Here is a 23,469-nt window from a genome sequence, read left to right as displayed (position 1 = left end):
GTGTTATCTGATAACTGCACGCTTATATTCAACAAAAACTGCATAGATGCTGGGCAGCTAGATCTTGGTTTTTATTTTGTTTATCTAGTTATTTTGTAAACATCATTCTGAATTCTCACCTGATCCCCAGGAATGCATTGCAGTGAAAAGTGAGGAGAGGCGTACTTCAAACAAGTGGCCTCATTTTGAATAATCTTGGACTTATACCACTAAGTAGCTTTTGACCTTGAACAAGTAAAATGAGGTTTTAAAAATGCGTATTAGACTTAGTAGCTGAGGCATCTTCGGGGATGTTGGGGATGGTCACCGATGGTGTGGTGGGGACAGAGCCACAGTGCCACAGGTTTAGAAATCATGGGGAAAGGCCAGGCGCGGTGGCTCAAGCCTGTAATCCCAGCATTTTGGGAGGCCGAGGAGGGTGGATCACGAGGTCAGGAGATCGAGACCATCCCGGCTAACACGGTGAAACCCCATCTCTACTAAAAACACAAAATATTAGCCAGGTGTGGTGGTGGGTGCCTGTAGTCCCAGCTACTCAGGAGGCTGAGGCAGGAGAATGGCTTGAACCCAGGAGGCAGAGCTTGCAGTGAGCCAAGATCACACCACTGCACTCCAGCCTGGGCGACAGAGCAAGACTCTGTTTAAAAAAAAAAAAAAAAAGAAAAGAAAAAGAAATGATGGGGAAGGAGGGCAAATGAAGATGACTGTGGGCTTTTCTTCAAGGTCAGAGATGTCAGCCACCTCTCTGAGCTTGATCACTTTTCCATACGGTCAAGTGGAGATAGTCATTCTCTCCCTGTCTCCTGGAAAGGAAGTATGAGCGCTTGTGAGCAATAAACCTTACACCAACATATATTGCTATTAGTCTATTGATAGCATCTGTTTACCTCTCAGTTGTAGGTGTTTAAAAATTAAAGAAAATCTATTTCTTGAAAAGTGCACAATAAATCAAGCTTTAAACTCAATTTGCTTTCCAGAAATTTTTCAAATTTTCCCATGACAAAATTTACATTTATTTTCTGATTTTACAGTAAGAGTACCATTCTAATTTTCATTTGCTTCATTGGTTGACATTGCTTGCCCTTGGACTTGAGAACTTGAAGTATCAACGAGGCATAGCACATCAGTAAATACACGCCACTAAGCTATATTCTGCTCTCTCCCGTTGACCAGACCTTTTGTTTCCTGCTCACTCTCATCCAAGCCCTTACCCTCATCATTTTCAGTGACACCTCATGATGGTGTCACTGCAAATGTTTCTTTGCAGGTTCAATTCTCTCATAAAACATACAACTGAGCCAGCCAACTAACAAACCAACCAACCAACCAACCAACCAACCAACTCACTAACCACCTCTTCTTTGACTGTATGGTCCACCCCAGGCACCACTCCACTTATCCTTCTCTTCCCAGCCTAGTGGCTTGAAAGGGACTTTGTATTTGCTTACTTTCTCACCTCCTATTTACCCCCGATCCCTGCAATAAGGTCTCTGTTCCATTCTGTACTGAAGCGGCTTTCTTCAAGGCCACCAGTAAGTCTCTAGTACCTAAACTGAATGAACAGTTTCTGATCCTTCTCTTCCTTTGGGATTTTGCAATATTTTCTGTTTGTTTGTTTGTTTTAAAATAGGATCTTGCCCTGTCACCCATGCTGAAGTGCAATGGTGCAATGATAGCTCACTGCAGCCTCAAACTTCTGACCTCAAGTGATCCTTTCACCTCAGCCTCTCAAGTAGCTAGAACTACAGACATGTGCCAGCATGCCCAGTTAATTTTTAAATTTTTTATAGAGATGAGGTCTTACTATATTTCCCAGGCTGGTCTCAAGCTTTTGGCCTCAAGTGATCCTCCTACCTCAGCCTCCCATTTAGCTGGGACTACGAGTGCATGCAACCATCCCTGGCTAATTTTATTTTTTATCTACTTATTATTATTATTATTTTGTAAAGACAGGATTTTGCTATGTTGCCCAGGCTGGTCTTAAACTCCTGAGCTCAAATGATCCTCCCACCTTGGCCTCCCAAAGCACTGGGATTACAGGCATGAGTCACCATGCCTGGCCACTTTGCAGCATTTGATTCTGTTAATTTTGGGTATATGTCAAAGCTATCAGTTATGTAGGGGTAGGAAAAAAGTTGTGCATCATTGATTATAATGCAATGGCCCCAATTTACAGATGTGAATATGAAGGTCCAGAGAAATTACATGATTTGATATGTATTAGTCAGCTATTACTGCGATAATGCTGTGTAACAAAACACCCCAAACTCATTGGCAAATGACAATGTTTATTTTTCTCATGGTTTGTATGTTCGCTGGGGTAGCTTGTTCCAGTCTGACAGTGGGGTTTAGATCTGCTCCACATGTTTGTAATGAGACCCAGGTTGAAGAGAATATTAGGGAAGTGCTACTCTTGATGGGTCACAGGGATGCAAGAAATGTAAAATGAAACAGTAATATCCCTTGAGGCCTCAGCCTGGAAACTGCTAAGGTAATTTCTATCCACATTCTATTGGCTAAGCAATCCACATGCCCAAGTTTAACATTAATGGGGTGGGGAAGAAGACTGTCCACTGTAGCGGGAGGCACTGCACAATCATGGAGCAAAGGGCATCGATCTAGAATTTTGATACAGATGGGGCATGAAGCATCAGGAGCAGTGATTCACTCTACCTCATGCTCCAAGATTACACAGCTGGATTCTGATCTTTGGCAAAGCAGAATCTAGAGGCCACAAGTGACAAGACAAAACCATAACAAAAAATAAATAAATGAACAAAAGCTTAAAGTGAATGGACATATTAACTTTTATTGTAAGTGAAAACAGTGACTCTCTGGGGAAAAAAGCAACAGGCCAGGTGTGAGGGCTCACATCTATAATTCTTTTGGGAGGCTCACTTTGGGAGGCTAAGGTAGGAGGATCACTTGAGCGCAGGAATTCTCGAGACCAGTCTGGGTAACATAGGAAGCCTCCATCTCTACAGAAAATACAACAATTAGCCGGGTGTGGTGACATGCATCTGTGATCCCAACTACTCAAGAGGCTGGAGTTAGAGGATCACTTGAGCCCAGGATGTGGATATTATAGTGAGCCGAGATCACACCACTGCACTTCCAACAGCAAAGACCCTGTTCCAAAAAAAAAAAAAAGAAAAGAAAAAAGGAAACCAAACCAAAAAACAGAACCAACAGACAGAGATGGAGGATTTGCCCACTGAGACACTGACACGGTGAGTCATGGTGATCTTGCTTATGAAGTGATAACGTAGCTTCAGGAGTGTTGAAGCAGGGTCCAGAGCACAGTGTAGGGGCCAGGTTGATCCTGGGCTGAACGTGGGGACATACCTAGGAATTTCTAGCCAAATAAGCAATAGAGGGAAGGGTCCGACTGATGACGGAGCATGAGCACACTCTAGGAAGGGCAAAGAATTGATCTGGGGGATGGGACGAGGCGGGGCCCTAAGATTTCAACTCCAGCCTGGAAAAGCAGGACTTAGGGAAGGCATGTCTGAAGTCCAGAAGACCAGGGGAAACCTGAATGCAGAAAGCGCAGCTTATTCACCATGTCCTGAAATACAGCAACCAGGGGACATTCTTGTAGATTGTGAGCTGTATTGCTTAGGACAAATTCATTGTTCTACACTGGGCAGTAAATTTATGGATGTTGTTACGCCAAGAAAGGAATACGGCTGAAAACATAAATAGCTCCAGAATTGTTTTAAATATTCTCATGGGTGCTGAAGGCCCTCTGGGTTATTAAGGAAAAAATATGTTTATCTCTTGCCCTTCCGGAAACCACCCTTTGGTGCTGGCTAGTGGCTGTCAGAAGAAAGGGTGTATCCCTGTATCACAAGGGCTATTACACATGGTGAATTTAACTTGGGTTCTCAAAGATAAAAGGAGACTCTTGTCTTGCCTCCATGCTCCTTCTTGTCTTAGACATTTGTCCACTCACCTCCAGTAAGTTGCTCTGGAATCTGAACAGGGAGGTTTCTTGCAATCCAGAATCAGCCACAAAATCTCATTTCCTTTCTTCCCATAAAAAAGATGTGCCTACTAAAACAACCAAAATATAGACTAGTTAGTGTAATAACAATAAGCAGCAAAAACAAAATAGAAAAACATAGCGCAACATAAAAAAAAAAAGATGTTTTTGAATTAATGTCTTCTTTCATCAAGGTCATTTTCTCTCCATCTCACATCCTTTGTGACCCTAGGGTGGTGTGGAAGACCCTTCCCCACCCACACCCACACGTGGGGTATTATTTGGGCCTTTTCCAGGGACTTCTGCCTGTTCTGATGGTCTTTGCACTGGGCTGACCAGCATCCCCCACCCCCAAATTCATGTCCATTAGAACCTCTGAATGTGACCTGATTTGGAAATAGGGTCTTTGCACAGATAATCAAGTTAAGATGAGGTCCTACTGGATGAGGGTGGTTCCTAATCCAGTGACTGGTGTCCTTATAAGAAGAGTGAAATTTGGATGCTGAGATGGACAGAGGGAGGACGATATGTAGATACAGTCACACAGGCAAGAATACTGTGTGATGAGCAAGGCAGAGATTAGAGCGATGCATCTACAAGCCAAAGACCATGGATTGCCGGCAACTACCAGGAGCTGGACAGACACAAGGAAGGAGCCTCCCTTCGTGTCTTCAGAGGGAGCATGTCCCTGCTGATGCCTTGATTTCAGAATTCTCAACTCCAGAATGATGAGAGGATAATTTCTGTTGTTTTAAGCCACCCGGTTTGTGGCAATTTGTTAGAGAAGCCCTGCGAAGCTAGTCCAGCCTCCTTGCCCGCATTGGCCTTACTGAGCCAAAGCATCCCATTGCATTGTGTTTGTTACTGTAACCCCCAGATCTTTGTCTTGACTTAACTCTTAGCAAGTTTAGCCACCGGCCTTTGATCATCTCTTAGCTGCAGTAATCTTTACTTGACAGAGAAGCCAGAGGCCTGGATGGAGGCTCAGGCCCTTCATTCAGACAGATCAGGAGGCCTGGACTGTGGCTGGGCCACTGTGGCCCACTGACCAATGGGCCAGTTCCTGTGGCCGGGCTCTAAGTCTAGGTTTCCCCATCTGTCTAATGGACACAACAAGGGTGTTGGTAGAGATTACAGGGCATGATGTTTATAAAGTGTATTTATAATTTTATTTTGTGGGTCAGTGCAATGCCTGACCCAGAGCAAGTGCTTAATAATAAATGGTAGCGATTATTAAATATACAGTTTTCTGAAATCTTTAAATCCATTTTTATCCACCCCAGTGTGAAGTTTCCCTGATTTTTCTTTTCCAGTAAATGCATAGCGGATCCTATCTACTCTCTCAGTGATGTACGATGACATCTGGGCTAGTGCCTGGCACAGAGTAGGCACTAAGTATATTTTTATGGAATAAAGAATGGAACAACTACGTTGTTTCAATATCTAATCAAAGGAGGAAATAACTTACAGATTTTATGAGGCTTAGTAACCAGCTTGCTTGATACACTCCAGGTGAAACTTTGGAAAGGGATGTAATTTCACCACATTTGTTCACACTAGGGCACAGGTGATGTGGTAGACAGCCTCCAAGAGGGCCCTCCGGATCCCTGCCCTGGAATTCACCCCTTGCATAGCTCCCTCCCCAGTTGTACCAGGGTCAGTTAGCACGAGCAATGGAATACAGCAGAGGTGATGGTGTTCTCACTTCCAAAATTAGATGATTGGAGACTGGGGTTTCCATCTTGGGCTCGCTCTTCCCCTTGGATTGCTTACTTTGGGGAAGTCAGCTGCTGTGTTGAGCAGCCCTAGAGAGGCTCATATGGCAAAGCCAGCTACAGCTCCATAAGCGAGCATGGACGCCATTCTCCAGCTTGACCCTGAGCTCAAAGCACTTAGCTGGTCTACTCACAGACTCCTGACCCTCAGAATCTGTGAGATAATGAACGTTTGTTGTCTTCAGTCACTTAGGTCTGGGGCAATTTGTGACACAGCAGTAGATAACTAATATAGGTGCTGAGATAGGAGTGACTAGGACCAGGAAGGGCCAGGACCAAGGACTCTAATAATGGAAGGGATTAGAAGCTGCAGGGGGCAGGCAAGAGGCCAAACCCAGAAGAGTGGGCTGTTCAGAGATCAGGCAGGTTCCGTGGGTCTCCACCTGTGGCTCTGGTCCAGAACCCAGAGAGGTGAGAGCCAGAACCAAACACGCTGATGAACAACGGGCACTGAGACTCAGGGCTCTTGGACTGGAACTCTGGCCTTTTGACTTTGTTCTGTACAATTTCCAGCAAGACCCACAATTGATCATTGTAGCTAAGACATGATCAAAAGTCAGTGGCTAAACTTGCTAAGAATTAGGTCAAGACAAAGATCTGGGGGATTACAGGAACAAACATGATGCGAGGGGATTATAAATATTTTTCGAAACACTTACAATATTCTTTTGTTACTTTGAGTTGCCCAAGCTCTTTAAGCTATCTGCCAAGCTCAAAGGCAGAATTCGTATTTCCCAGGCCTTTTGGACAGGTCATAGTGCAATAGAAAGGTGGAAATATTGGCTGGGTTCATGAAGACATATCCAATTGGCAAACATTTTTTAAATGCCTACTCGACTGGGTAAAAAAGAACCTAGAATTATTCTGAGCACCCACCACTAGTGCTCAGTGCCCCTGTGTACCAAACTTGGCTACTCCAATACACACACACACACACACACACTCTCACACTCAGTTGGCCAAAGAAGCAACCCGTCTGCCCTGCACAGGCCAGGTCTTCACTTCATATTTATCTGTCCCTATTTTGAGTCTTGAAGCCCTGTTAACTTAGTGGCTAATCTGATCAACTGATTTGAACCCTGGGGATAGAGTCCTGTAAAATGGCATCTGCCTTTTCACAGGGGCCTCACAGCCCTTAACCCAAAGACTTGAACTAAGAGGGGCTTTTTGCATCCCCCATCTTACAAATAGGTTGGATTCTGGGCCATTGGCTGCTCTGCAAATGCAAAACAAGAGACAGTAGGGCCTGGTAATGGAGAGCACAGACTCCAAGCCAGACAGCCTGGGTTCAAATCTCAGCTGTGCTACTCACTAGCAGTGTGACCTTGGGCCAGTGACTTAATCTCTCTGAGCCTCAGTGTTCCCATCTGCAAAATGGAGATGATAATAACAGCATGTTCCACACAGAATGTGGGGAGGAGTAAATGAGCTCATGTGTGGGAAGCACTCAGCAGGGCTCCTGGCTCACAGGAAGCATCCTGTAACTGTTTCCTTCTATTACGCAGGATCCAGAGGCAGGGGCAGCCCCAGCTGACCCCTCTGGGCTCTAATTTAACTATCTGTTGGGGTTCACCCGAGGCGGATGTCCCTCTTTCACCACAAGTCCCAAGGGTTCTTTAAGGACTTCATAAAAACAAAGGATTAACTGCAGATGACTAAGCCCAGATGATGGAAACAGAATCAGGTACAGTAAATAATGAACGTAGACAGGATTAGATTCCTACAAACAATACACTGTGTTCTCCTGCTCTTCGTTGGCAATCATCCCCAGTAGGGAATCAGTGGAACTCTTTGAGTGGCCAAGGAAAACATCTCCATGTGCCCAGGATAGCCTGGGTGGGCTCCTGGAGGAGGCAGCCCTTGAGCAGAAAACTGAAGAGCAATCTGGCCTTTGCAAGTGGAGAAAGCGAGTGGATGCATCAGCAGAGAGGAGAGTGGGCTGGGACAAGGGTGAGAGAAGGAAGCAAGCACCTAGGCCCAAAATTTAAGGAGGCCCTCACTCTCAGGGTTGTACAAGAGCAGGGGTGGCACTTGTACAGCCCTGAGAGTGAGGGCTTCTTTAAATTTTGTACCCTAGATTTGTTCTTGCCCCACCTTAGTCTTGGCCCTAGAGAAAAGCCTGGGAAAAAGCCCAGAAGGGTGAAACGACAGCATAACTAGGAATATGTGAGTCATGCAAGATTGCCCAAGTCTAAATTAGGGACAGAAATGACTTACAGTGAGGCTAGCAGTCAGGCTGGGGCCAGATCACCAGAAACCCTAGGTGCCAAATAAAGGAGGTTAACGCTTGAACTGAAAGTGACAGAGAGCCAAGGAAGAATTCTGAGCAGGGTTGCAACATGGTCAGATTTGCATATCAGCAAGGTTCTTCTGGCATTGGTGTGGAGGGCTGATTGGAGGATGATAGAAGAAACTAGAGGCTGGGAGGCCAGTTCAGGACCCTACTGAAAACTCTATGCCCAAGGGAGAGATGATGACCTGATATAGGGCAGTGCCAGTTAGGAGTAAGAATGAAGAACTCACTCAAGAGATGTTTTGAAGGCGGAACTGACAGGATTTGGTGATTGATTGCAGATGAGGATCAAAGGAAAGAGTCAAAGATAGTATGAAGTTTCAAAGATGGTGATCAATTTAGAAGCCAAGAGGGTTTATTAGACAAGATATGAAGCATGTGAAAGGCAGTGATTTCAGCTTCCCCAAGTCTAAGGTAAATCCCTAGTTCTCCTGTTTTCGATAAGATAAACTCTCTGGAGGCCAGGATGTATCTTATTCATTTTTGTGTGATATCTACTCTGTAAGTATCTCTGAACTGGATTAAGTGGCTTTCACACCTCCCCATCCTGCTCATTGGCTTTCAAGTGGCCTTAGGGGTGTTACTATTATTTGTATGTTTGTCTCCTCCAAAAATCACATTGAAATTTAATCCCCGATGTGGCAGTGTTGAGAGGTGAGGCTTGTAAGAGGTAACTGGATCATGAGGGCAGAGCTATCATAAATGGACTCTGTGCAGAGTCCCCACCAGCAAGAAGGCTCTCACCAGATGCAACCCCTCAACCTTTGACTTCTCAGCTTCCATAACTGTAAGAAATAAATTCTTTTTCTTTACAAATTATCTAGGTTCAGGTATTGTGTTATAAGCAACAGAAAACAAACTAAGACAGGTATCAAAGTCCTTTTAAAGATGGCTGTGTAGCTGGGATCAGACCAACACAGCAATGTGTTCAAACTCTCATTCTAAACACACAGGACCCGGGGCTCTGACTTGGCCTGATAGTCTTGAGTTGAAGCCTGAAGTGTGACTGGATGTCAGGCGTGGGCTGCCCTGGGGCTTTGGGAAGTAGTGAGAGGGATGAGGTGAAGGTCGAGCAGAGTGAGGGGTGTCAGGAGGCTGAGGAGGCTTGAGCTGCCAGGTGAAGTGGGCCTCATGAAAGACAATTTGGGATCAGAACGTCAGCCAGAGAGCAGGCTAGAAGGCTTCTAAGCTGCAGCCTAGAAAGGTTGATTCAGCAGTTCTAGGAGGAAGTGGGAGGTTTTGTCATCCCAGAAGCCATATCTGGAGCAAGGGGAAGTACTAAGACCACAGGGTAGCATTTGGAACCATACAGTGGGACTAACTTCCTCTGACACAGGCAACGACACACTGAACTTGTGGTCAACCAGAGCCCCCAGATCCTTTTCTGTGAACTCCAATGAAGCCAGGTCTCATTCTTCCTGAACTTGAGAAATTTAGAAAACATCTGTTCTGCCTTCACTACCCTCCATTTTCATGAAAATAAAGCGAGTAAAAAAAGCAAGTCTGAGCGCTTTGAAACATTAATTAAAGGCACCACAGTTTCCTTATTTAACTGAGGGTTGCTACCTCATCTGGGATTATTAGCAAAGCAGAGAGCCTTTGTTGTGCTTGACAAAGTGATTAATTCAGACTCTAGGTGAATTTTGGCTTTCTCAACATCTTTTGATGTGCTAAGATCCCCCAATGAGGACAACGTCATCAATTACTTAAATAAGCCATTACCTTGAGATCACAATTATCAGGGAGGCCCAGTCTACTAATTGGCGGACAGAGAGACAGAAATGGACTACAGGGTTGTGGCTTCAGCCCTTACTTGTTCTAGCAGGAGCGAGAGTCCTTTAAAATGTTTTGTGGCAATGCTCCTGCTGATCTGGGGTGATCGAGTTATTTTTCCGCCAGGCAAAATGAAGCCTAGGTGACCTGTGTCTCTAGAACCAAGAACCCGCCTGTGATTCCATTGACTTGGCATTATCATGGGCCAGGACACAGAACTCAGAACTGGGGGATGAGTCTGTCAACAGAAGAGGGATGAGGTTCATAAAATTGGAAAGGAGAGCGTTATTTCTCATAAAGGGTTGCAGCCTTTAGGGTGGCCATTCTGACAGGCTAGGAAGATACTTTGATGGAGGGGAAAGGGAATGGGAATTTATGCAGAGCAGGGAGGCCAAATATACATATTCAATAAGCTATAGGAGGAGGCATGAATATTTATGAAAGGAGAAACATGTGCATGCGCAATTGAGCTTCATGCGCCTTGCAGGGTCCCATGTAGAAAAAAAGGCGGCCTTACCATAATCTGAGGGTGGAGTTTTCCACCTTCTGACTTCAAAAGGTGAAGCAGAGGACAGGAAAACCCTCACTATGCATCCTGCATGCAATGGCCAGAATCACTCCATAGTCGTGGTCTCTTATCAGGCAAAAGAAAGCGGCAGCATCAGGCGGCAGGTTGATGTCAGAGGTGGAGACTTTTGAGATCAGACGCGTTCAGGGCGGTATGGCGTAAACGCCAATGGAGGGTTTGAAAAGGCCGCTTTCTGTTTAGCCCTTAGGGAAGAAAGCATAATCATGGCTAGTGAGGGAGGGGTAGAAGGAGTGTGTCTGACTCCCCATCCCATCATGGCCAAGAACTCAGTTTTCAAGTTTCCTCTGGGGACCCCTTGGCCAAGAGATGGTCCGTTCAGTCAGTTGGGGGTTTAGGATTTTGTTTTTCGTTTACAAGTTCTAGAAGCAAATATCCTACTCAAGAGGCAAATTCTCCAGCCCCTGGAAGCTGTCCTTGGGCTTCCGTGGGACGCTACATCTGGGCTTACTGTCCCCTGACACACAAGGAATTCAAAGACCAGATACAAGAGGCAGCTTTTTACATTTTAAAATACATAGTCATATAATCTTCTATTTAAATAGATTTATCTTTATACATTTAACTAAGCCATTACGCCCCCCCCCCTTTTTTTTTCTCTCCATCCTAGAAAAGAGTTTTTGGGGGAAGGTTTTATGCTGCGTGGATACATGTCATTGGTTTTTCTGGCGAAAGGTGGAGCACCTTTGGTTAAATTCAGTCAAATAACCAATACTTAAACAAAAGCCACCCCTGAAGTGCTTCATAAATATCAGTCACTTCAAGAGTTTTATGATGTACATCAATTGCTTTGTTCTATTTTTACAATAGAAACACAGGTTGTGTGTGTGTTCGGATGGTGGCACTACCATTTGCTGTGCCTTCATCATTCTTCTCATTAATTCTCACTGGGACAGAAGGGCAAGACACTTTCCCAGGATCAGAATCCTGGGATTGGCTGCCTGGATTTTCTTTTCTTAGTTTTTTTTTTTTTCTTTAAAGAGGCAGGGTCTCTTTCTGTCACCCAAGCTGGAGTGCAGTGTGATCATAGCTTACTGCAGCCTCTACCTCCTGGGCCCAAGTGATCCTCCTGCCTCAGCCTCCCAAATAGGTGGGTCTACAGGCACGAACCACCACACCTGGCAATTAAAAAAAGTTTTTATTTGCAGAGGTGGGGTCTTGTTATATTGCCCAGGCTGGCCTTGAACTCTTGGCCTCAAGCAATCCTTCTGCCTTGGCCTCCCAAAACACTGGGATTTGGGAGCCACCACACCTGGCCTTGGGCTGAATTTCCTTCATTCAAATGGGATGGGCATTTTAAAGCACACTTGAGAAAGTAGAACATATTCCATTTTAAGGCAGTTTCTTTGCAGTGCTTCCTCTCACACATCAACCCCATGCTCACTCTTCCCCATGGCCTCCAGGTGAGCCATCTGTTCCAAGGCAGCAACCTTTCCAGTGCCTTCACCTGCTATGGCACCACATCATGGCTGTCATTTATTGTGCCAGCTTTGACACCTCTGTTCTCAGTTTAATGATTGTTCTGGGGATGGAACCTTCTTGGAGGGCCCTGCTTTGTTTTAGTTTTTTTCCAGATTAACTTTGGGGGACATAATAAGCGGAGACCATTTACTGTTTTTTAAGGCTCAACAAATATCCAATAGTCAGACAGAAGAGTGATCAAAATAGAAAGCATGTATTTAAACTGGCACTGACAAGTGACAGGGGATGCCTCGTAGCCACAAGGATCATAATGTAAATGCTTAATTAACTGTTTGTCAGTAGCCGTTGAATGTCTGTCTGGTCCACTAGGCTATGAGTACCACAGGGCCAGGGCATACAGGCATGGTCCCTGCAGCATCCTGGTACCCGGAACTCCGCACTCCCCCAGCACCATGCTCGGTGTCTGTTCTCTGGCCATGGTCTTAAACTATCAGCTGAGCCCAAGCAGCCTAGAAGACCACATTTTGATTGTGTCTTGCTTGGACCATCCTTGAGAGTCATGTCTTCGTGGCAATGTCCCATAGACTGTGAGTGGTGAGTGAGATCACTTTAGAAGGTACATGGACTTTAAAAATCTTTCATTATAAAGCATTTATTTATTTTATTTATTATTATTATTATTATTTTATTTTGAGAAGGAGTTTTGCTCTCGTTGCCCAGGCTGGAGTACAATGGCATGATCTCGGCTCACCGCAACCTCTGCCTACCGGTTTCGAGCGACTCACCTGCCTCAGCCTCCCGAGTAGCTGGGATTACAGGCATGCGCCACCATGCCCAGCTAATTTGGTATTTTTAGTAGAGATGGGATTTCTCCATGGTGGTCAGGCTGGTCTTGAACTCCCAACCTCAGGTGATCTGCTTGCCTCCGTCTCCCAAAGTGCTGGGATTATAGGTATGAGCCACTGTGCCCAGCCCAAAGCATTCATTTTTTAGCATTAGTTTTTAATTTATGTAAGCGATACTGATTTTCATGTATGATCACGACATAAAATTTCCTTTTAAAATGAATTCATTTCACTTTATCTAAAAGAAATTGGGAAGTAAGTAATAGTACAGGCAACTTGCAGATATGGCCAAAATTATAAAGGTGTTATACTAATAACTGAATTTAGAAGATTAAGGCCTTAATACTCATTGAGACTTATTGCCTCAATTGGCTTTCTTGCCCTGAAAGGTTAGGATAAAAATGGAGAAGTTAGTTAACTCTCTGAAATACAATAACCATCAACTAGATACCTTTTTAAAGGAATTGCAATATTTTCTTTATAAAACATACTTTAGCCAGGTGCGGTGGCTCACACCTGTAATCCCAGCACTTTGGGAGGCTGAGGGGGGTGGATCACTTGAGGTTAGGAGTTCAAGACCAGCCTGGCCAACGTGGTAAAACCCTGCCTCTACTAAAAATACAAAAATTAGCTGGGCACAATGGTGCATGCCTGTAGTCCTAGCTACTCAGGAAGCTGAGGCATGAGTATGGCTTGAACCTGGGAGATGGAGGTTGCAGTGAACTGAGATTGTGCCACTGCACTCCAGCCTGGACAAGAGAGCAAGACTCTGTCTCAAAAACAACAACAACAAAACTAAAAAACATATATTCTTGGCTGTTTCAGGGGTGGGGCTACCAAAGCCTGGTTAAGTGCTGCCCAAGGCAGAGGCTGGTGCTGGTGAGCTCTAGGCTGGCCTTCCCCGCTCCACCCCCTGCAACTGTACCGTGCACTATTCAGTTCTGTAGAAACGGGAAGCTCAGGGTAACTCACAGTCTCCACCCCAGACACTTCTTCTTTTCAGGCACATTTCAAAACAAAATCAGGATCTATATACAAGATAAGTTGGTGTAGTAGCTGAATATTGGCCCCCTAAAATGTCCACATCCTAGCCTCTGGAACTTGTGAATGCAACCTTAGACGGCAAAAGTGATTTTGAAGATGTGATTAAGTTTAAGGTCACGAAATGGGGTAAGTATTCTGAACTGTTTGGGTGGGCCCCAGGTGTAATCACGAGGTCCTTATAAAAAGGACACAGGAGTCGTCAGAGCGAGAGAAGGCAGTGTGAGGACTGGAAGCAGAGCTGGACGGTTATGACCATGAGCCAGGGAGACAAGGAGTGGACACCCCCTACCGTCTCCAGAAGGAGCCAGCCCTGCGGACACCTTGCCTGTAGACCAGCGAGGTTGATTTTGGACTTCTGGCCTCCAGACCTGTCAAAAAATAAATTTGTGTTGTTTTAAATCCCTCAGCTTGTGGCTACTTGTTACAACAGAAATAAAAAACTAATACAGTTGGGAAATATAACTTCACCTAAAAATATTCCTTCACAGCCGGGCGTGGTGGCTCACGCCTGTAATCCCAGCACTTTGGGAGGGTGAGTCGGGCCCATCACCTGAGGTCAGAAGTTCGAGACCAGCGTGGTCAATATGGTGAAACCCCATCTCTACTAAAAATACAAAAAATACCTGGGCGTGGTGGCGCATGCCTGTAATCCCAGCTACTCGGGAGGCTGAGGCAGGAGAATTGCTTAAACCTGAGAGGCGAAGGTTGCAGTGAGCTGAGATCGTGCCATTGTACTCCAGCCTGGGCAACAAGAACAGTTTTTTGTTTGAGACAGTTTTCTGTCTCAAAAACAAACAAACAAACAAAAACTCTTCACTTCTGACAGGATTCTGCATATTGATCTGTTATGTAAGACACTTACTATACATATCAACAGGGTCTCCCTCTGTTGCCCAGGCTGGAGTGCAGTGGTGTGATCATAGCTCATTGTAACTGTGAACTCCTGGACTCAAGCGGTCCTCCTGCCTCAGTCTCCCAAGTAGCTAGTACTACAGGCATGCACCCCCACACCTGGCTAATTAATTTTTTTTTTTTTTTAGAATTTTTTTTTTTTTTAGCATCTCACTTTGTTGCCCAGGCTGGTCTGAACTCCTGACCTCAAGTGATCCTTGGCCTCCCAAAGTGCTAGGATTACAGGAGTGAGCCACTGTGCCTGGCCCATTTAAAATAATTCTAATGGCAAAGGATTCAATTAACAAGTCTCAAAATCGATGTAAGTTTTGCACAGGCTTTCACGTGGCTGAAGTACCAAACATGTTATCATGAATTAAGTGCGTAACATCTGACAACGGTGACACATTTTATTTTTGTGTTATTGTGAACTCATGGATTCAAAATATGTTTGATGTGTTTTGATCCATTGCAATTATTATTTTATTGAGCAAATTGTCCATGTATCAGTCTTGCTGGCCTGAAGGCAAGGTGTCAGGCAGGCTGGTTCCTTCTGGGGGATCCAAGGGAATATTGGTTTCTTGCCTCCTTGGTTCACGGTTGCTTCACTCTAATCTCTGCTTCCAGGCATCATGTTGCCCAAAGTAAATGAGTTGATGATGTATAATCCTCTAACTGGGAGGGACAGGCATGTCTTAACCCATTATGCAATCTGCTGTGTCTCAAGTGTTTCTGACTTGAGGAGTTGGTGGATTGTGATTGCAATGGTGATGTAGATATGATTGGGAGACAACAGATTTAGAGGGAAAATTAAGATCAGATTTAGATTAAGTGTAAAATGCCTAACAGATAGTCAAAGCATCCATCAAGTTGGAAGTTGGATAAAGAGGACTGGAGCTCAGTGGAGAAAATGGAGCTAGAGTTAAAGATGTGGAATTATTGACTTATAGATGGTATTGAAGTGATGGGAGTCAACATAACGAAAGGAACCAGCAAAGATGGGGAGGAGCAGTCTTTGAGGTAGGAGGAGTGGTGTCATGGAAACAGGGAAGAGAGTGCTTCAGGAAGGAGGAATGTTCATCTCTATCAAAATCCTACTGAGGGATCAGTAAAGAAATCATGGGATTGATAAGATCAAAATCATCAATGATCTTGATAAGGGCAGCACCAGGGAAGTTGTGGGTACAGAAGCTTAGTTGGAGTGGGTGGAGGAGAAACTAAGGGCACAGAAGGGGAGAAAGCTGTCTAGACAATGCTTTCAAGGAGTCTTACTGGGAAGCAATGAAGAAAAATAAAGTAATGGCCGAATCCAAGGAGTTTGCCTTTTGTCCTTTAAGATGGAAGAGACTAGAATATGGATGCTGATAGGAAAGATCCAGTCGAAATGGAGAAATCAATGCAACAGAAAGGAACAATAATTGAGAATAATGAGTAAGGACAAGGACCAAAACTATCAAGATTGGCTTTAGATAGGTAAAGACTCTCTCCCTCTCTCTCTCTTTCTCATCACGATCATCGGTTCATTAGTATCTGTTATTAATACACTTTTGGTTTCTAAGCAACCTGCCTTTTTCTCGGTATATTGTCTGCATGTTCTCATGTGGTGGTTTATCCACAAAGTCTTAGCCTAGAGGACAGGAAGGGACAGTAAGTAGGGTTAGTGAATAACGGCACTTGTCTGAAATGTGGCTGACCTCGTTTTAACTCTGACTCAATTGCTTAGCAGCACCTTGGGTACATTATTTACCTCCTAAGCTTTTATTTCCTAAACAATAAGAATAGTATTTATTTCTATCCTTATATGATTATTGGAGGGCTTGTACAAGACAGTATATAAAAAGTACTAAGCATAGTGCCTGAGACACAGAAAACTAAAAACTATTGTAAATTATAATAATAGTAATGATTGTATAACTCTTGTATGTCAATACATGTATAATGTATTTTTCTTGTGCAGTGACAAAGTTATTGTTAGGCTAATGACTGCAATGACTATGTCTTTGTGGTACCTACATTACTGGTGAAAGAACTAAACACCAGCCAGATATTTATGTATTTACTGAGTAGTCTTCTATTTTTTTTCCAGAGGGGCAAAGGTTATAAGCGGTCTCTTTTTCTAGGCCTTAGGCAACAAATTATAATGGCTGTCATTCATAAATCTTGTATATGGGGCTGCACAGAACTGAAAAAACAATAGGAAGGTCTTGTAACTCGAACATATCTGTTCTTCTGAGGTTTGCATGTGTGCATCTTACAGCACATTAATATTCAGAAGTTTCCTATTGGAATGCAACTATCACACAATAAAACCACTACATTAAAAAATGTATGGAATGCAGCTAAAGAACTACTTAGAGGAAGATTTATAGCTTTAAATGCATTCATTGAAAGCAAGTGAACTAAACTATTAACTTAAGAAGCTAAAAGAAAACAACAACAAGGAACAAAGTGTCAGCCACGCCCCAAAATAGAAGGAAGTCCACAATCAAAATATGAGCATAAATCAATGAACTAGAAAACAACAAAAATCAGAAATGATCAACAAAGAAAAGGTTGGTGCTTTGAAAAGATAAATAAAAATAGATAAACCCATAGCATGACTAATCAAGAACAACTTTTCCAGGCAGACTAGGAGTAGGAGGAAATATCTTCAACCCAATAAAGGATATCTATGAAAACTCTAAAGCAAAACCTCACACTTAATTTTGAAACATTAGCTGCATTTCTGCAGAGTCAAGAACAAGAAAAGGATGCTTCCTCTTCCTGCTTCCTTTTTGTACTAGAGATTTTAGCCAATGTAATAAGAAAAGAAAATGAGAAGTCAGACAAAAGGATTAAAGAGAATGGACTGGTGTTATTTGCATAAAACATAATTATCAGCAAAGGAAATCAAAGAAATTCCACATGTAAACCAATAAAACTAATCAGAAATTTCAGAAGGATCATTGATTACAACACTGGCATTAAAAAAAAAAGCGCTCCTATAAATGAGCAACACCAATAAATGTATGTAAATAGCAAAAAGATACTCTTCTGTGCACAAAATCATAAGTGTTACTGAAGGACAGAGAGAATAAAATCAACAGAGAGATACAACACATTCATAGGTGAGACAAATTGATGTTGTAATAATGTTGGTATGTTCTAAATTAATGTATAAATGTAATGCAGTTCCAAAACAATCCAAATAACATTTTTTCATCAAATCGGACTAATTCTAAAACTAATATGAAAACATAAGTTACAAAAATGTATTTTATGGTAAAAGGAATTTGAGTAAGAGAAAAAAGACAAAAAAAGATAATAAAAAGAAGTAATCTATAAAAAAGAGAAAAAAACTGTGTATTTTAGAGTTATAATAATTAAAATAGTGAAGCATTAGCATAAGCTAGATAAATTGATCAGAATAGATCCAAGCCCCATACTACTAAGGAGCACGATAGAAGTGACATTATAAATCAGTGGGTAAAAGGGAGCAGTGCAGCAGGCACACTGTCCCTTTGCCAACCCCTTGGAGGATGTAATTGGCTGTGGGACAGGATTATTTTACCAGGGTCCCACTGAGATCGCAATTCTGTTGAGCCACCTCTCATTGTAGGATCTGGCTCAACACACCCTCTGATGATTGATTTGGCTTCTCAAGTACCTGGAAAGGAGGTACTCTAAGAAGGAGATGTCCGATTCTTATTGCTTGGAAAAAAATACTCACCATTATAAATTTGTAAATGAACAGTCTTGTTTGCAGGTTGTATTTTAGGAGCTAGCCTAGCTACTACTGACATGTGAGTGAGTGTGTATCAGATTATTTCCAGCCCTGAGGGCAAACTGAGATTGAAGTCTTCAGGGAATGGAGAGGGGGCTGAACATGAGGATGAGGATGCCAGGGTGGACATGAGGTGCTAAAAGGGAAACTGAGAAGATCTCATGTGTAAAGTCTGTATTGCACCATTCCCCCCTGCCCACCCCCTCCAGGAACATCTGCCTTGAGGCATGATTTAAGTAGTTTCAATCCTTACAGTTTCTCTGGTTGTGGGTGTGGGTGAGAAATGGGACAAGGATAAAGGGAATGGAATTTACAGTCAACTAACAAGGCTGTGGTTAGCTATTAGCTAAGTCAGTGAAAACTATTCAGATTTATCTGCTTATCTTCCTCTTCACACCCAGATATGTGCATGAAGTCAGCTTGCAGTCACCTATCAATGATTGCTCATTTTCCAACTAATTTTTTAATCAGTTAGTGCAGCACAATTCTCCCTGCCACCTAGATAAACCATACTGTGGGAATGAGAAGGAGGGAGGAGGAGGAGGAGGAGGAGGAGGAGAGGAAAGAAGAAAGGAAGGAAGGAAGGAAGGAAGGAGGGAAGGAAGGAAGGAAGGAAGGAAGGAAGGAAGGAAGGAAGGAAGGAAGGAAGGAGGGAGGGAGGGAGGGAGGGAGGGAGGGAGGGAAGGAAGGAAGGAAGGAAGGAAGGAAGGAAGGAAGGAAGGAAGGAAGGAAGGAAGGAAGGAAGGAAGGAGGGAGGGAGGGAGGGAGGGAGGGAGGGAGGGAGGGAGGGAGGGAAGGAAAGGAGGGCAGGAAGGAAGGGAGAGAGGGAAGGAAGGAAAGGAGGGAAGGAGGGAAGGAAGTTAGTTAATAATGTCAAAGTTGGGAAATATTTTTGAGAATGAGAAATGATAGGAAAATGTGTTTTCTCTCTCTAGTAAGGAAATAGATGCAGCCATCAAAATACATTGATGTAGCTACCAAATTAGAAAAAAGTTTTAGAGAGCACTTGGTGCAAAGGATACACCGACAGTAGGACTAGCTGGGACAAACTTTATGGAAAGCAATTATATATTACATACCAGTGTTTAAAACCAGTGACTCATGGATCTCAGGTCAAGAAAATCTTCATGCACAAAGTGTGGGAAAACCTCGATGCACAGAAATGCTAACTGTAGCAGCATAACTCAAAGTTATATTTCTAAAATATAGAAAACACCCTATTTGACAATAAGAATGGCTTAGTAAATTGTAATCTGTCTATAAGAGCATTATTAAGCAGCCATAAAAATGATATTTATAAAGGATTAATAACATGGAGATGTTTTTCCTTATGTTAAATGAAAAAGGTAGAAATCTGGATAAACAGAAAGAAAAATAAGCCAGGCACAGTGGCTCTTGCCAATAATCAAGGCACTTTGGGAGGCTGAGGCAGGCAGATCACTTGAGCCCAGGAGTTTGAGACCAGCCTGGGCAACACAGTGAGACCCTGTTTCTACAAAAAAAAAAAAAAAAAAATTAGCCACATGTGGTTGCGCACACCTGTAGTCCTAGCTACTTGGGAGGCTGTGGTAGGAGGATCACTTGAGCCTGAGAGGTAGAGGCTGCAGTGAACTGAAATCACACCACTGCACTCCAGCCTGGGCAACAGAGTGAGACTGCTAAAAAAAAAAAAAAGAAAAAAAATAGAAATATAGGAAAAATATAGAGAGAGAATGTAATAGCAAACATAAAAAATACACAGAGTAAAAAAACCGAGAGAGTGACAATAGAAAGAGAGTAGGCTTTCTCCCTGACAGTTCTAGCTTTTGTGTTCAAATTTCTGTGAAGCACTTCAAAATGTGTCTCGGAAAGCCAGCAAACCTCACACTCTGCTTCCATTTCTTAACAAAACCTTTTGAAAAGGCATCAATTTAAGGATCTATTTCTAATATAGCTTCTGATGTGGCCATGATGTGTAATGGAATTGCTGGCAAAGCCCACGAAGGCCATGCACATTGAAACCATAGAGTAACCATGACAAAGGGCTTCTCTTCTCCAAAGTGCAGGACAGTGGGTAACCTGGCACCGCTGGGCTTCACCTGTTCTTGGAGCATCACAATTTTTACCCCCGGAGAAGCGCTGTTTGCCAAGGGAAACTTCACCGTTTCAAATATATCAGCTGAAGTTTTTGAAAGCAGTGCACCAAGTAGGAATTCTTTGGTAGTGACAGTGAGGATGTAATGACCGAACGGAGGTCCTGGCTATACCCTCCTCCCGCACAATTCAGGAGAAGCCAATTCCTGGAGGAAGATAATTTCTGTTTTCTTTTGTTCCAAACCTCAATCAGTTTGACCATCTCCTTAATATGTGATTCATCAAAATAGCCCTAATTTATCAGGAGTGGCTTCTTTGGCTAAACAATGGGCTAAGCACCCATGTTAAATCCATCAAGAGAAGGTTTTAGGCTGGGTGCAGTGGTTCACGCCTGTAATCCCCACACTTTGGAAGACCAAGACAGGCAGATCACCTGAGGTCAGGAGTTCAAGACCAGCCTGTCCAACATGGTGAAACCCTGTCTCTACTAAAAATACAAAAATTAGCCTGGCGTGGTGGTGGGCGCCTGTAATCCTGGCTACTCAGGAGGCTGAGGCAGGGGAATCGCTTGAGCCCAGGAAGAGGAGGTTGCAGTGAACTGAGATTGTGCCACTGCACTCCAGCCTGGGTGGACTGGAGTGAGACTCTGCCTCAAAAATAAATAATAAATAAATAAATAAAGAGAAGGCCGAGGAAGATAAAATACAGGAAATTTTCCAGCCTTTACAAATTGAACCTGATTTTGGAAATGATCCAGTGGCCCGATTTATTTTGAGAATGGACAGTAAGCTGTGCTGCTGGCACTGCAGTATTTGTGTCCTGTAGCATTTAATGACCTCTATCGTTGTGAAAATAAAACCAAAAGATGCTGTCTGAAGCTATATATACTTTACATTGCCATTTTCCAACTTAAGTATCCTTGATGTAAACAATGACAGGTGTCCTTAACCATAACTGTGGGATACAGTTGCATTGATTCACATCAAAGGAAACCCATTGCAAACATCAGAACATGGTGACTGCCTGATCATTGCATATTACCTGCTTTACACAGTAGCACCCCTGGCCACCTGCACTTTTTAAATTGGCACAGGACTTAATGGCACAATTTGGTGTAAAAGGATTTCTTTTTTACAATGACAATTTTTTAAGTAACAGGAAGATATTTAAAAACAACTTTTCACTGACCCTGTAAGACTCACTCATAGGTGTCCCTAGTGTACCACTAACCTAGGGCTGCCATATCAAAGTACTACAAACTGAGTGGCTGAAAACTCCAGGATTTATTTATTTATTCATTCATTTTTTTGAGATGGAGTTTTGCTCTGTCACCCAGGCTGAAGTGTACTGGCACAAAAATGGCTCACTGCAGCCTCAAACTCCTGGGCTCAAGTGATCCTCCTATCCCAGCCTTCCAAGTAGCTGGGACTATAGGTGTGTGCCACCACATCTGGCTAATTTTTTTTTTTTTTTTTTTGAGACGGGATCTTGCTTCATCGTCCTGGCTGGAATGCAGTGACACAGTCTTGGTTCACTACAACTTCCACTTCCTGGGTTCAAGCAATTCTTATGCCTCAACCTCTTGAGTAGCTGGGATTACAAGCACGCACCACCATGCCCGGTTAATTTTTGTAATTTTTTGTTTGTTTGTTTTTAGTAGAGATGAGGTTTCACCATATTGGCCAGGCTGACCTCTAACTCCTGACCTCAAGTGATCGACCTGCCTCGGCTTCCCGAAGAGCTGGAATTACAGGCATGAGCCACCACAACGAGGCTCACTCAGCTAATTTTTTTTATGCTTTGTAGAGATGAGGGTCTTGCTGTGTTGCCCAGGCTAGTCTCAAAATCCTGGGCTCAAACAATTGTCCTACCATCGCCTTCCAAAGTGCTAGTTTTATGGGCATGGGACACCACACCTAGACCACCAGAAATGTATTGTTTCACAGTTCTGGGCCAGAAGCCTGAAATTGAGGTGTCTGCAGGGCTATATATATATAGGGGAGAAATCTATAGGGGAGAATCCTTCCTTGCCTCTTCCTAGTTTCTAGTGGTTTGCTGATTATCTTTGACATTCCTTGGCTTGCAGTGGCCTGACACCTCTCCCTGCTTTCATAGTCACTCAGCACTTTCCTGTGAATCTCTGTCTTCACATGGCCATCTTCTCATAAGGACACCAGTCATACTGGATTGAGGGGCCTCTGTACTTCAGTATGACTTTATTTTATTTATTTATTTTTTTGAGACAGAGTCTCACTCTGTCACCTAGGCTGGAGTGCAGTGGTGCAATCTTGGCTCACTGCAACCTCCTCCTCCCAGGTTCAAGAGATTCTCTTACCTTAGCCTCCCGAGTTGCTAGGATTACAAGCATAGAACACTACACCTGGTTAATTTTTTGCATTTTTAGTGAGATGGGGTTTCACCATGTTGGCTAGGCTGGTCTTGAGCTCCTGGCCTCAAGTGATCTGCCTGCCTCAGCCTCCCAAAGTGCTGGGATTACAGGCGTCAGCTGCCATGCCCAGCCTATATGACTTCATCTTAACCAATTACATTTGCAGTGACCCTATTTCCAAGTAAGGTCACATTCTGAGATTAGGACTTCTGAAGGTTAGAACTTCAACTTAGCTTTTTGATGGTGATACAATTCAACCCACTACACCTGGGGTTCATGGATTTTGGGTTAAGAACGTGTTGAGACAGTCTGAGGGCAGCCGGGGGACCCTGAGACCAGAGGGTATGAAACCAGAGTACAGAGAAGGAAGTGGTAGCAAGACAAATGGAACCCATTTTGCTATTTCGCCCATAAATTTGGTGGCAATGATCTCTCCCTGCAGATTTGGGTGCAGGGACTTGAGTTACTGATGGCAATATTTGGCCAGTTTCCAGTTTGAAGATGCTCAAGTTCCAGATTAGAGTCGAGGCTACAAAGGGAAGTTTGTGGTGGTGTCCAGGACACTCTCTGCTGACGCCATATGTTTGAAAATGTCTGAATTTTGTGCATAGACACACTAGCAGTATTTTC

At 43.5% G+C, this 23,469-nt stretch overlaps 1 protein-coding gene across 3 annotated transcripts in view; it reads left to right on the top strand.

Annotated features, from left to right (window-relative positions):
- The window catches only part of TBXAS1 (thromboxane A synthase 1), a 196,860-nt gene that overhangs the window by 18,216 nt on the left and 155,175 nt on the right, over positions 1-23,469 (top strand). The window contains exon 1 of one of the 3 annotated variants that reach the window (XM_011723679.3): positions 13,552-13,849. The exons of the other annotated variants lie outside the window; for them this stretch is intronic. Within the exon in view, the coding sequence (XP_011721981.1) occupies positions 13,845-13,849 (5 nt within the window). The 5' untranslated portion in view covers positions 13,552-13,844. Of the gene's footprint in view, positions 1-13,551; positions 13,850-23,469 lie in introns of those variants that run through there. 3 annotated transcript variants of the gene reach the window in all.

The sequence above is a fragment of the Macaca nemestrina genome, chromosome 4, assembly GCF_043159975.1.
Source record: "Macaca nemestrina isolate mMacNem1 chromosome 4, mMacNem.hap1, whole genome shotgun sequence".
Lineage (NCBI taxonomy): Eukaryota > Metazoa > Chordata > Mammalia > Primates > Cercopithecidae > Macaca > Macaca nemestrina.
The sequence above is the reverse complement of the archived record's forward strand: the minus strand, read 5'-3'. Positions and strand labels throughout refer to the sequence as shown.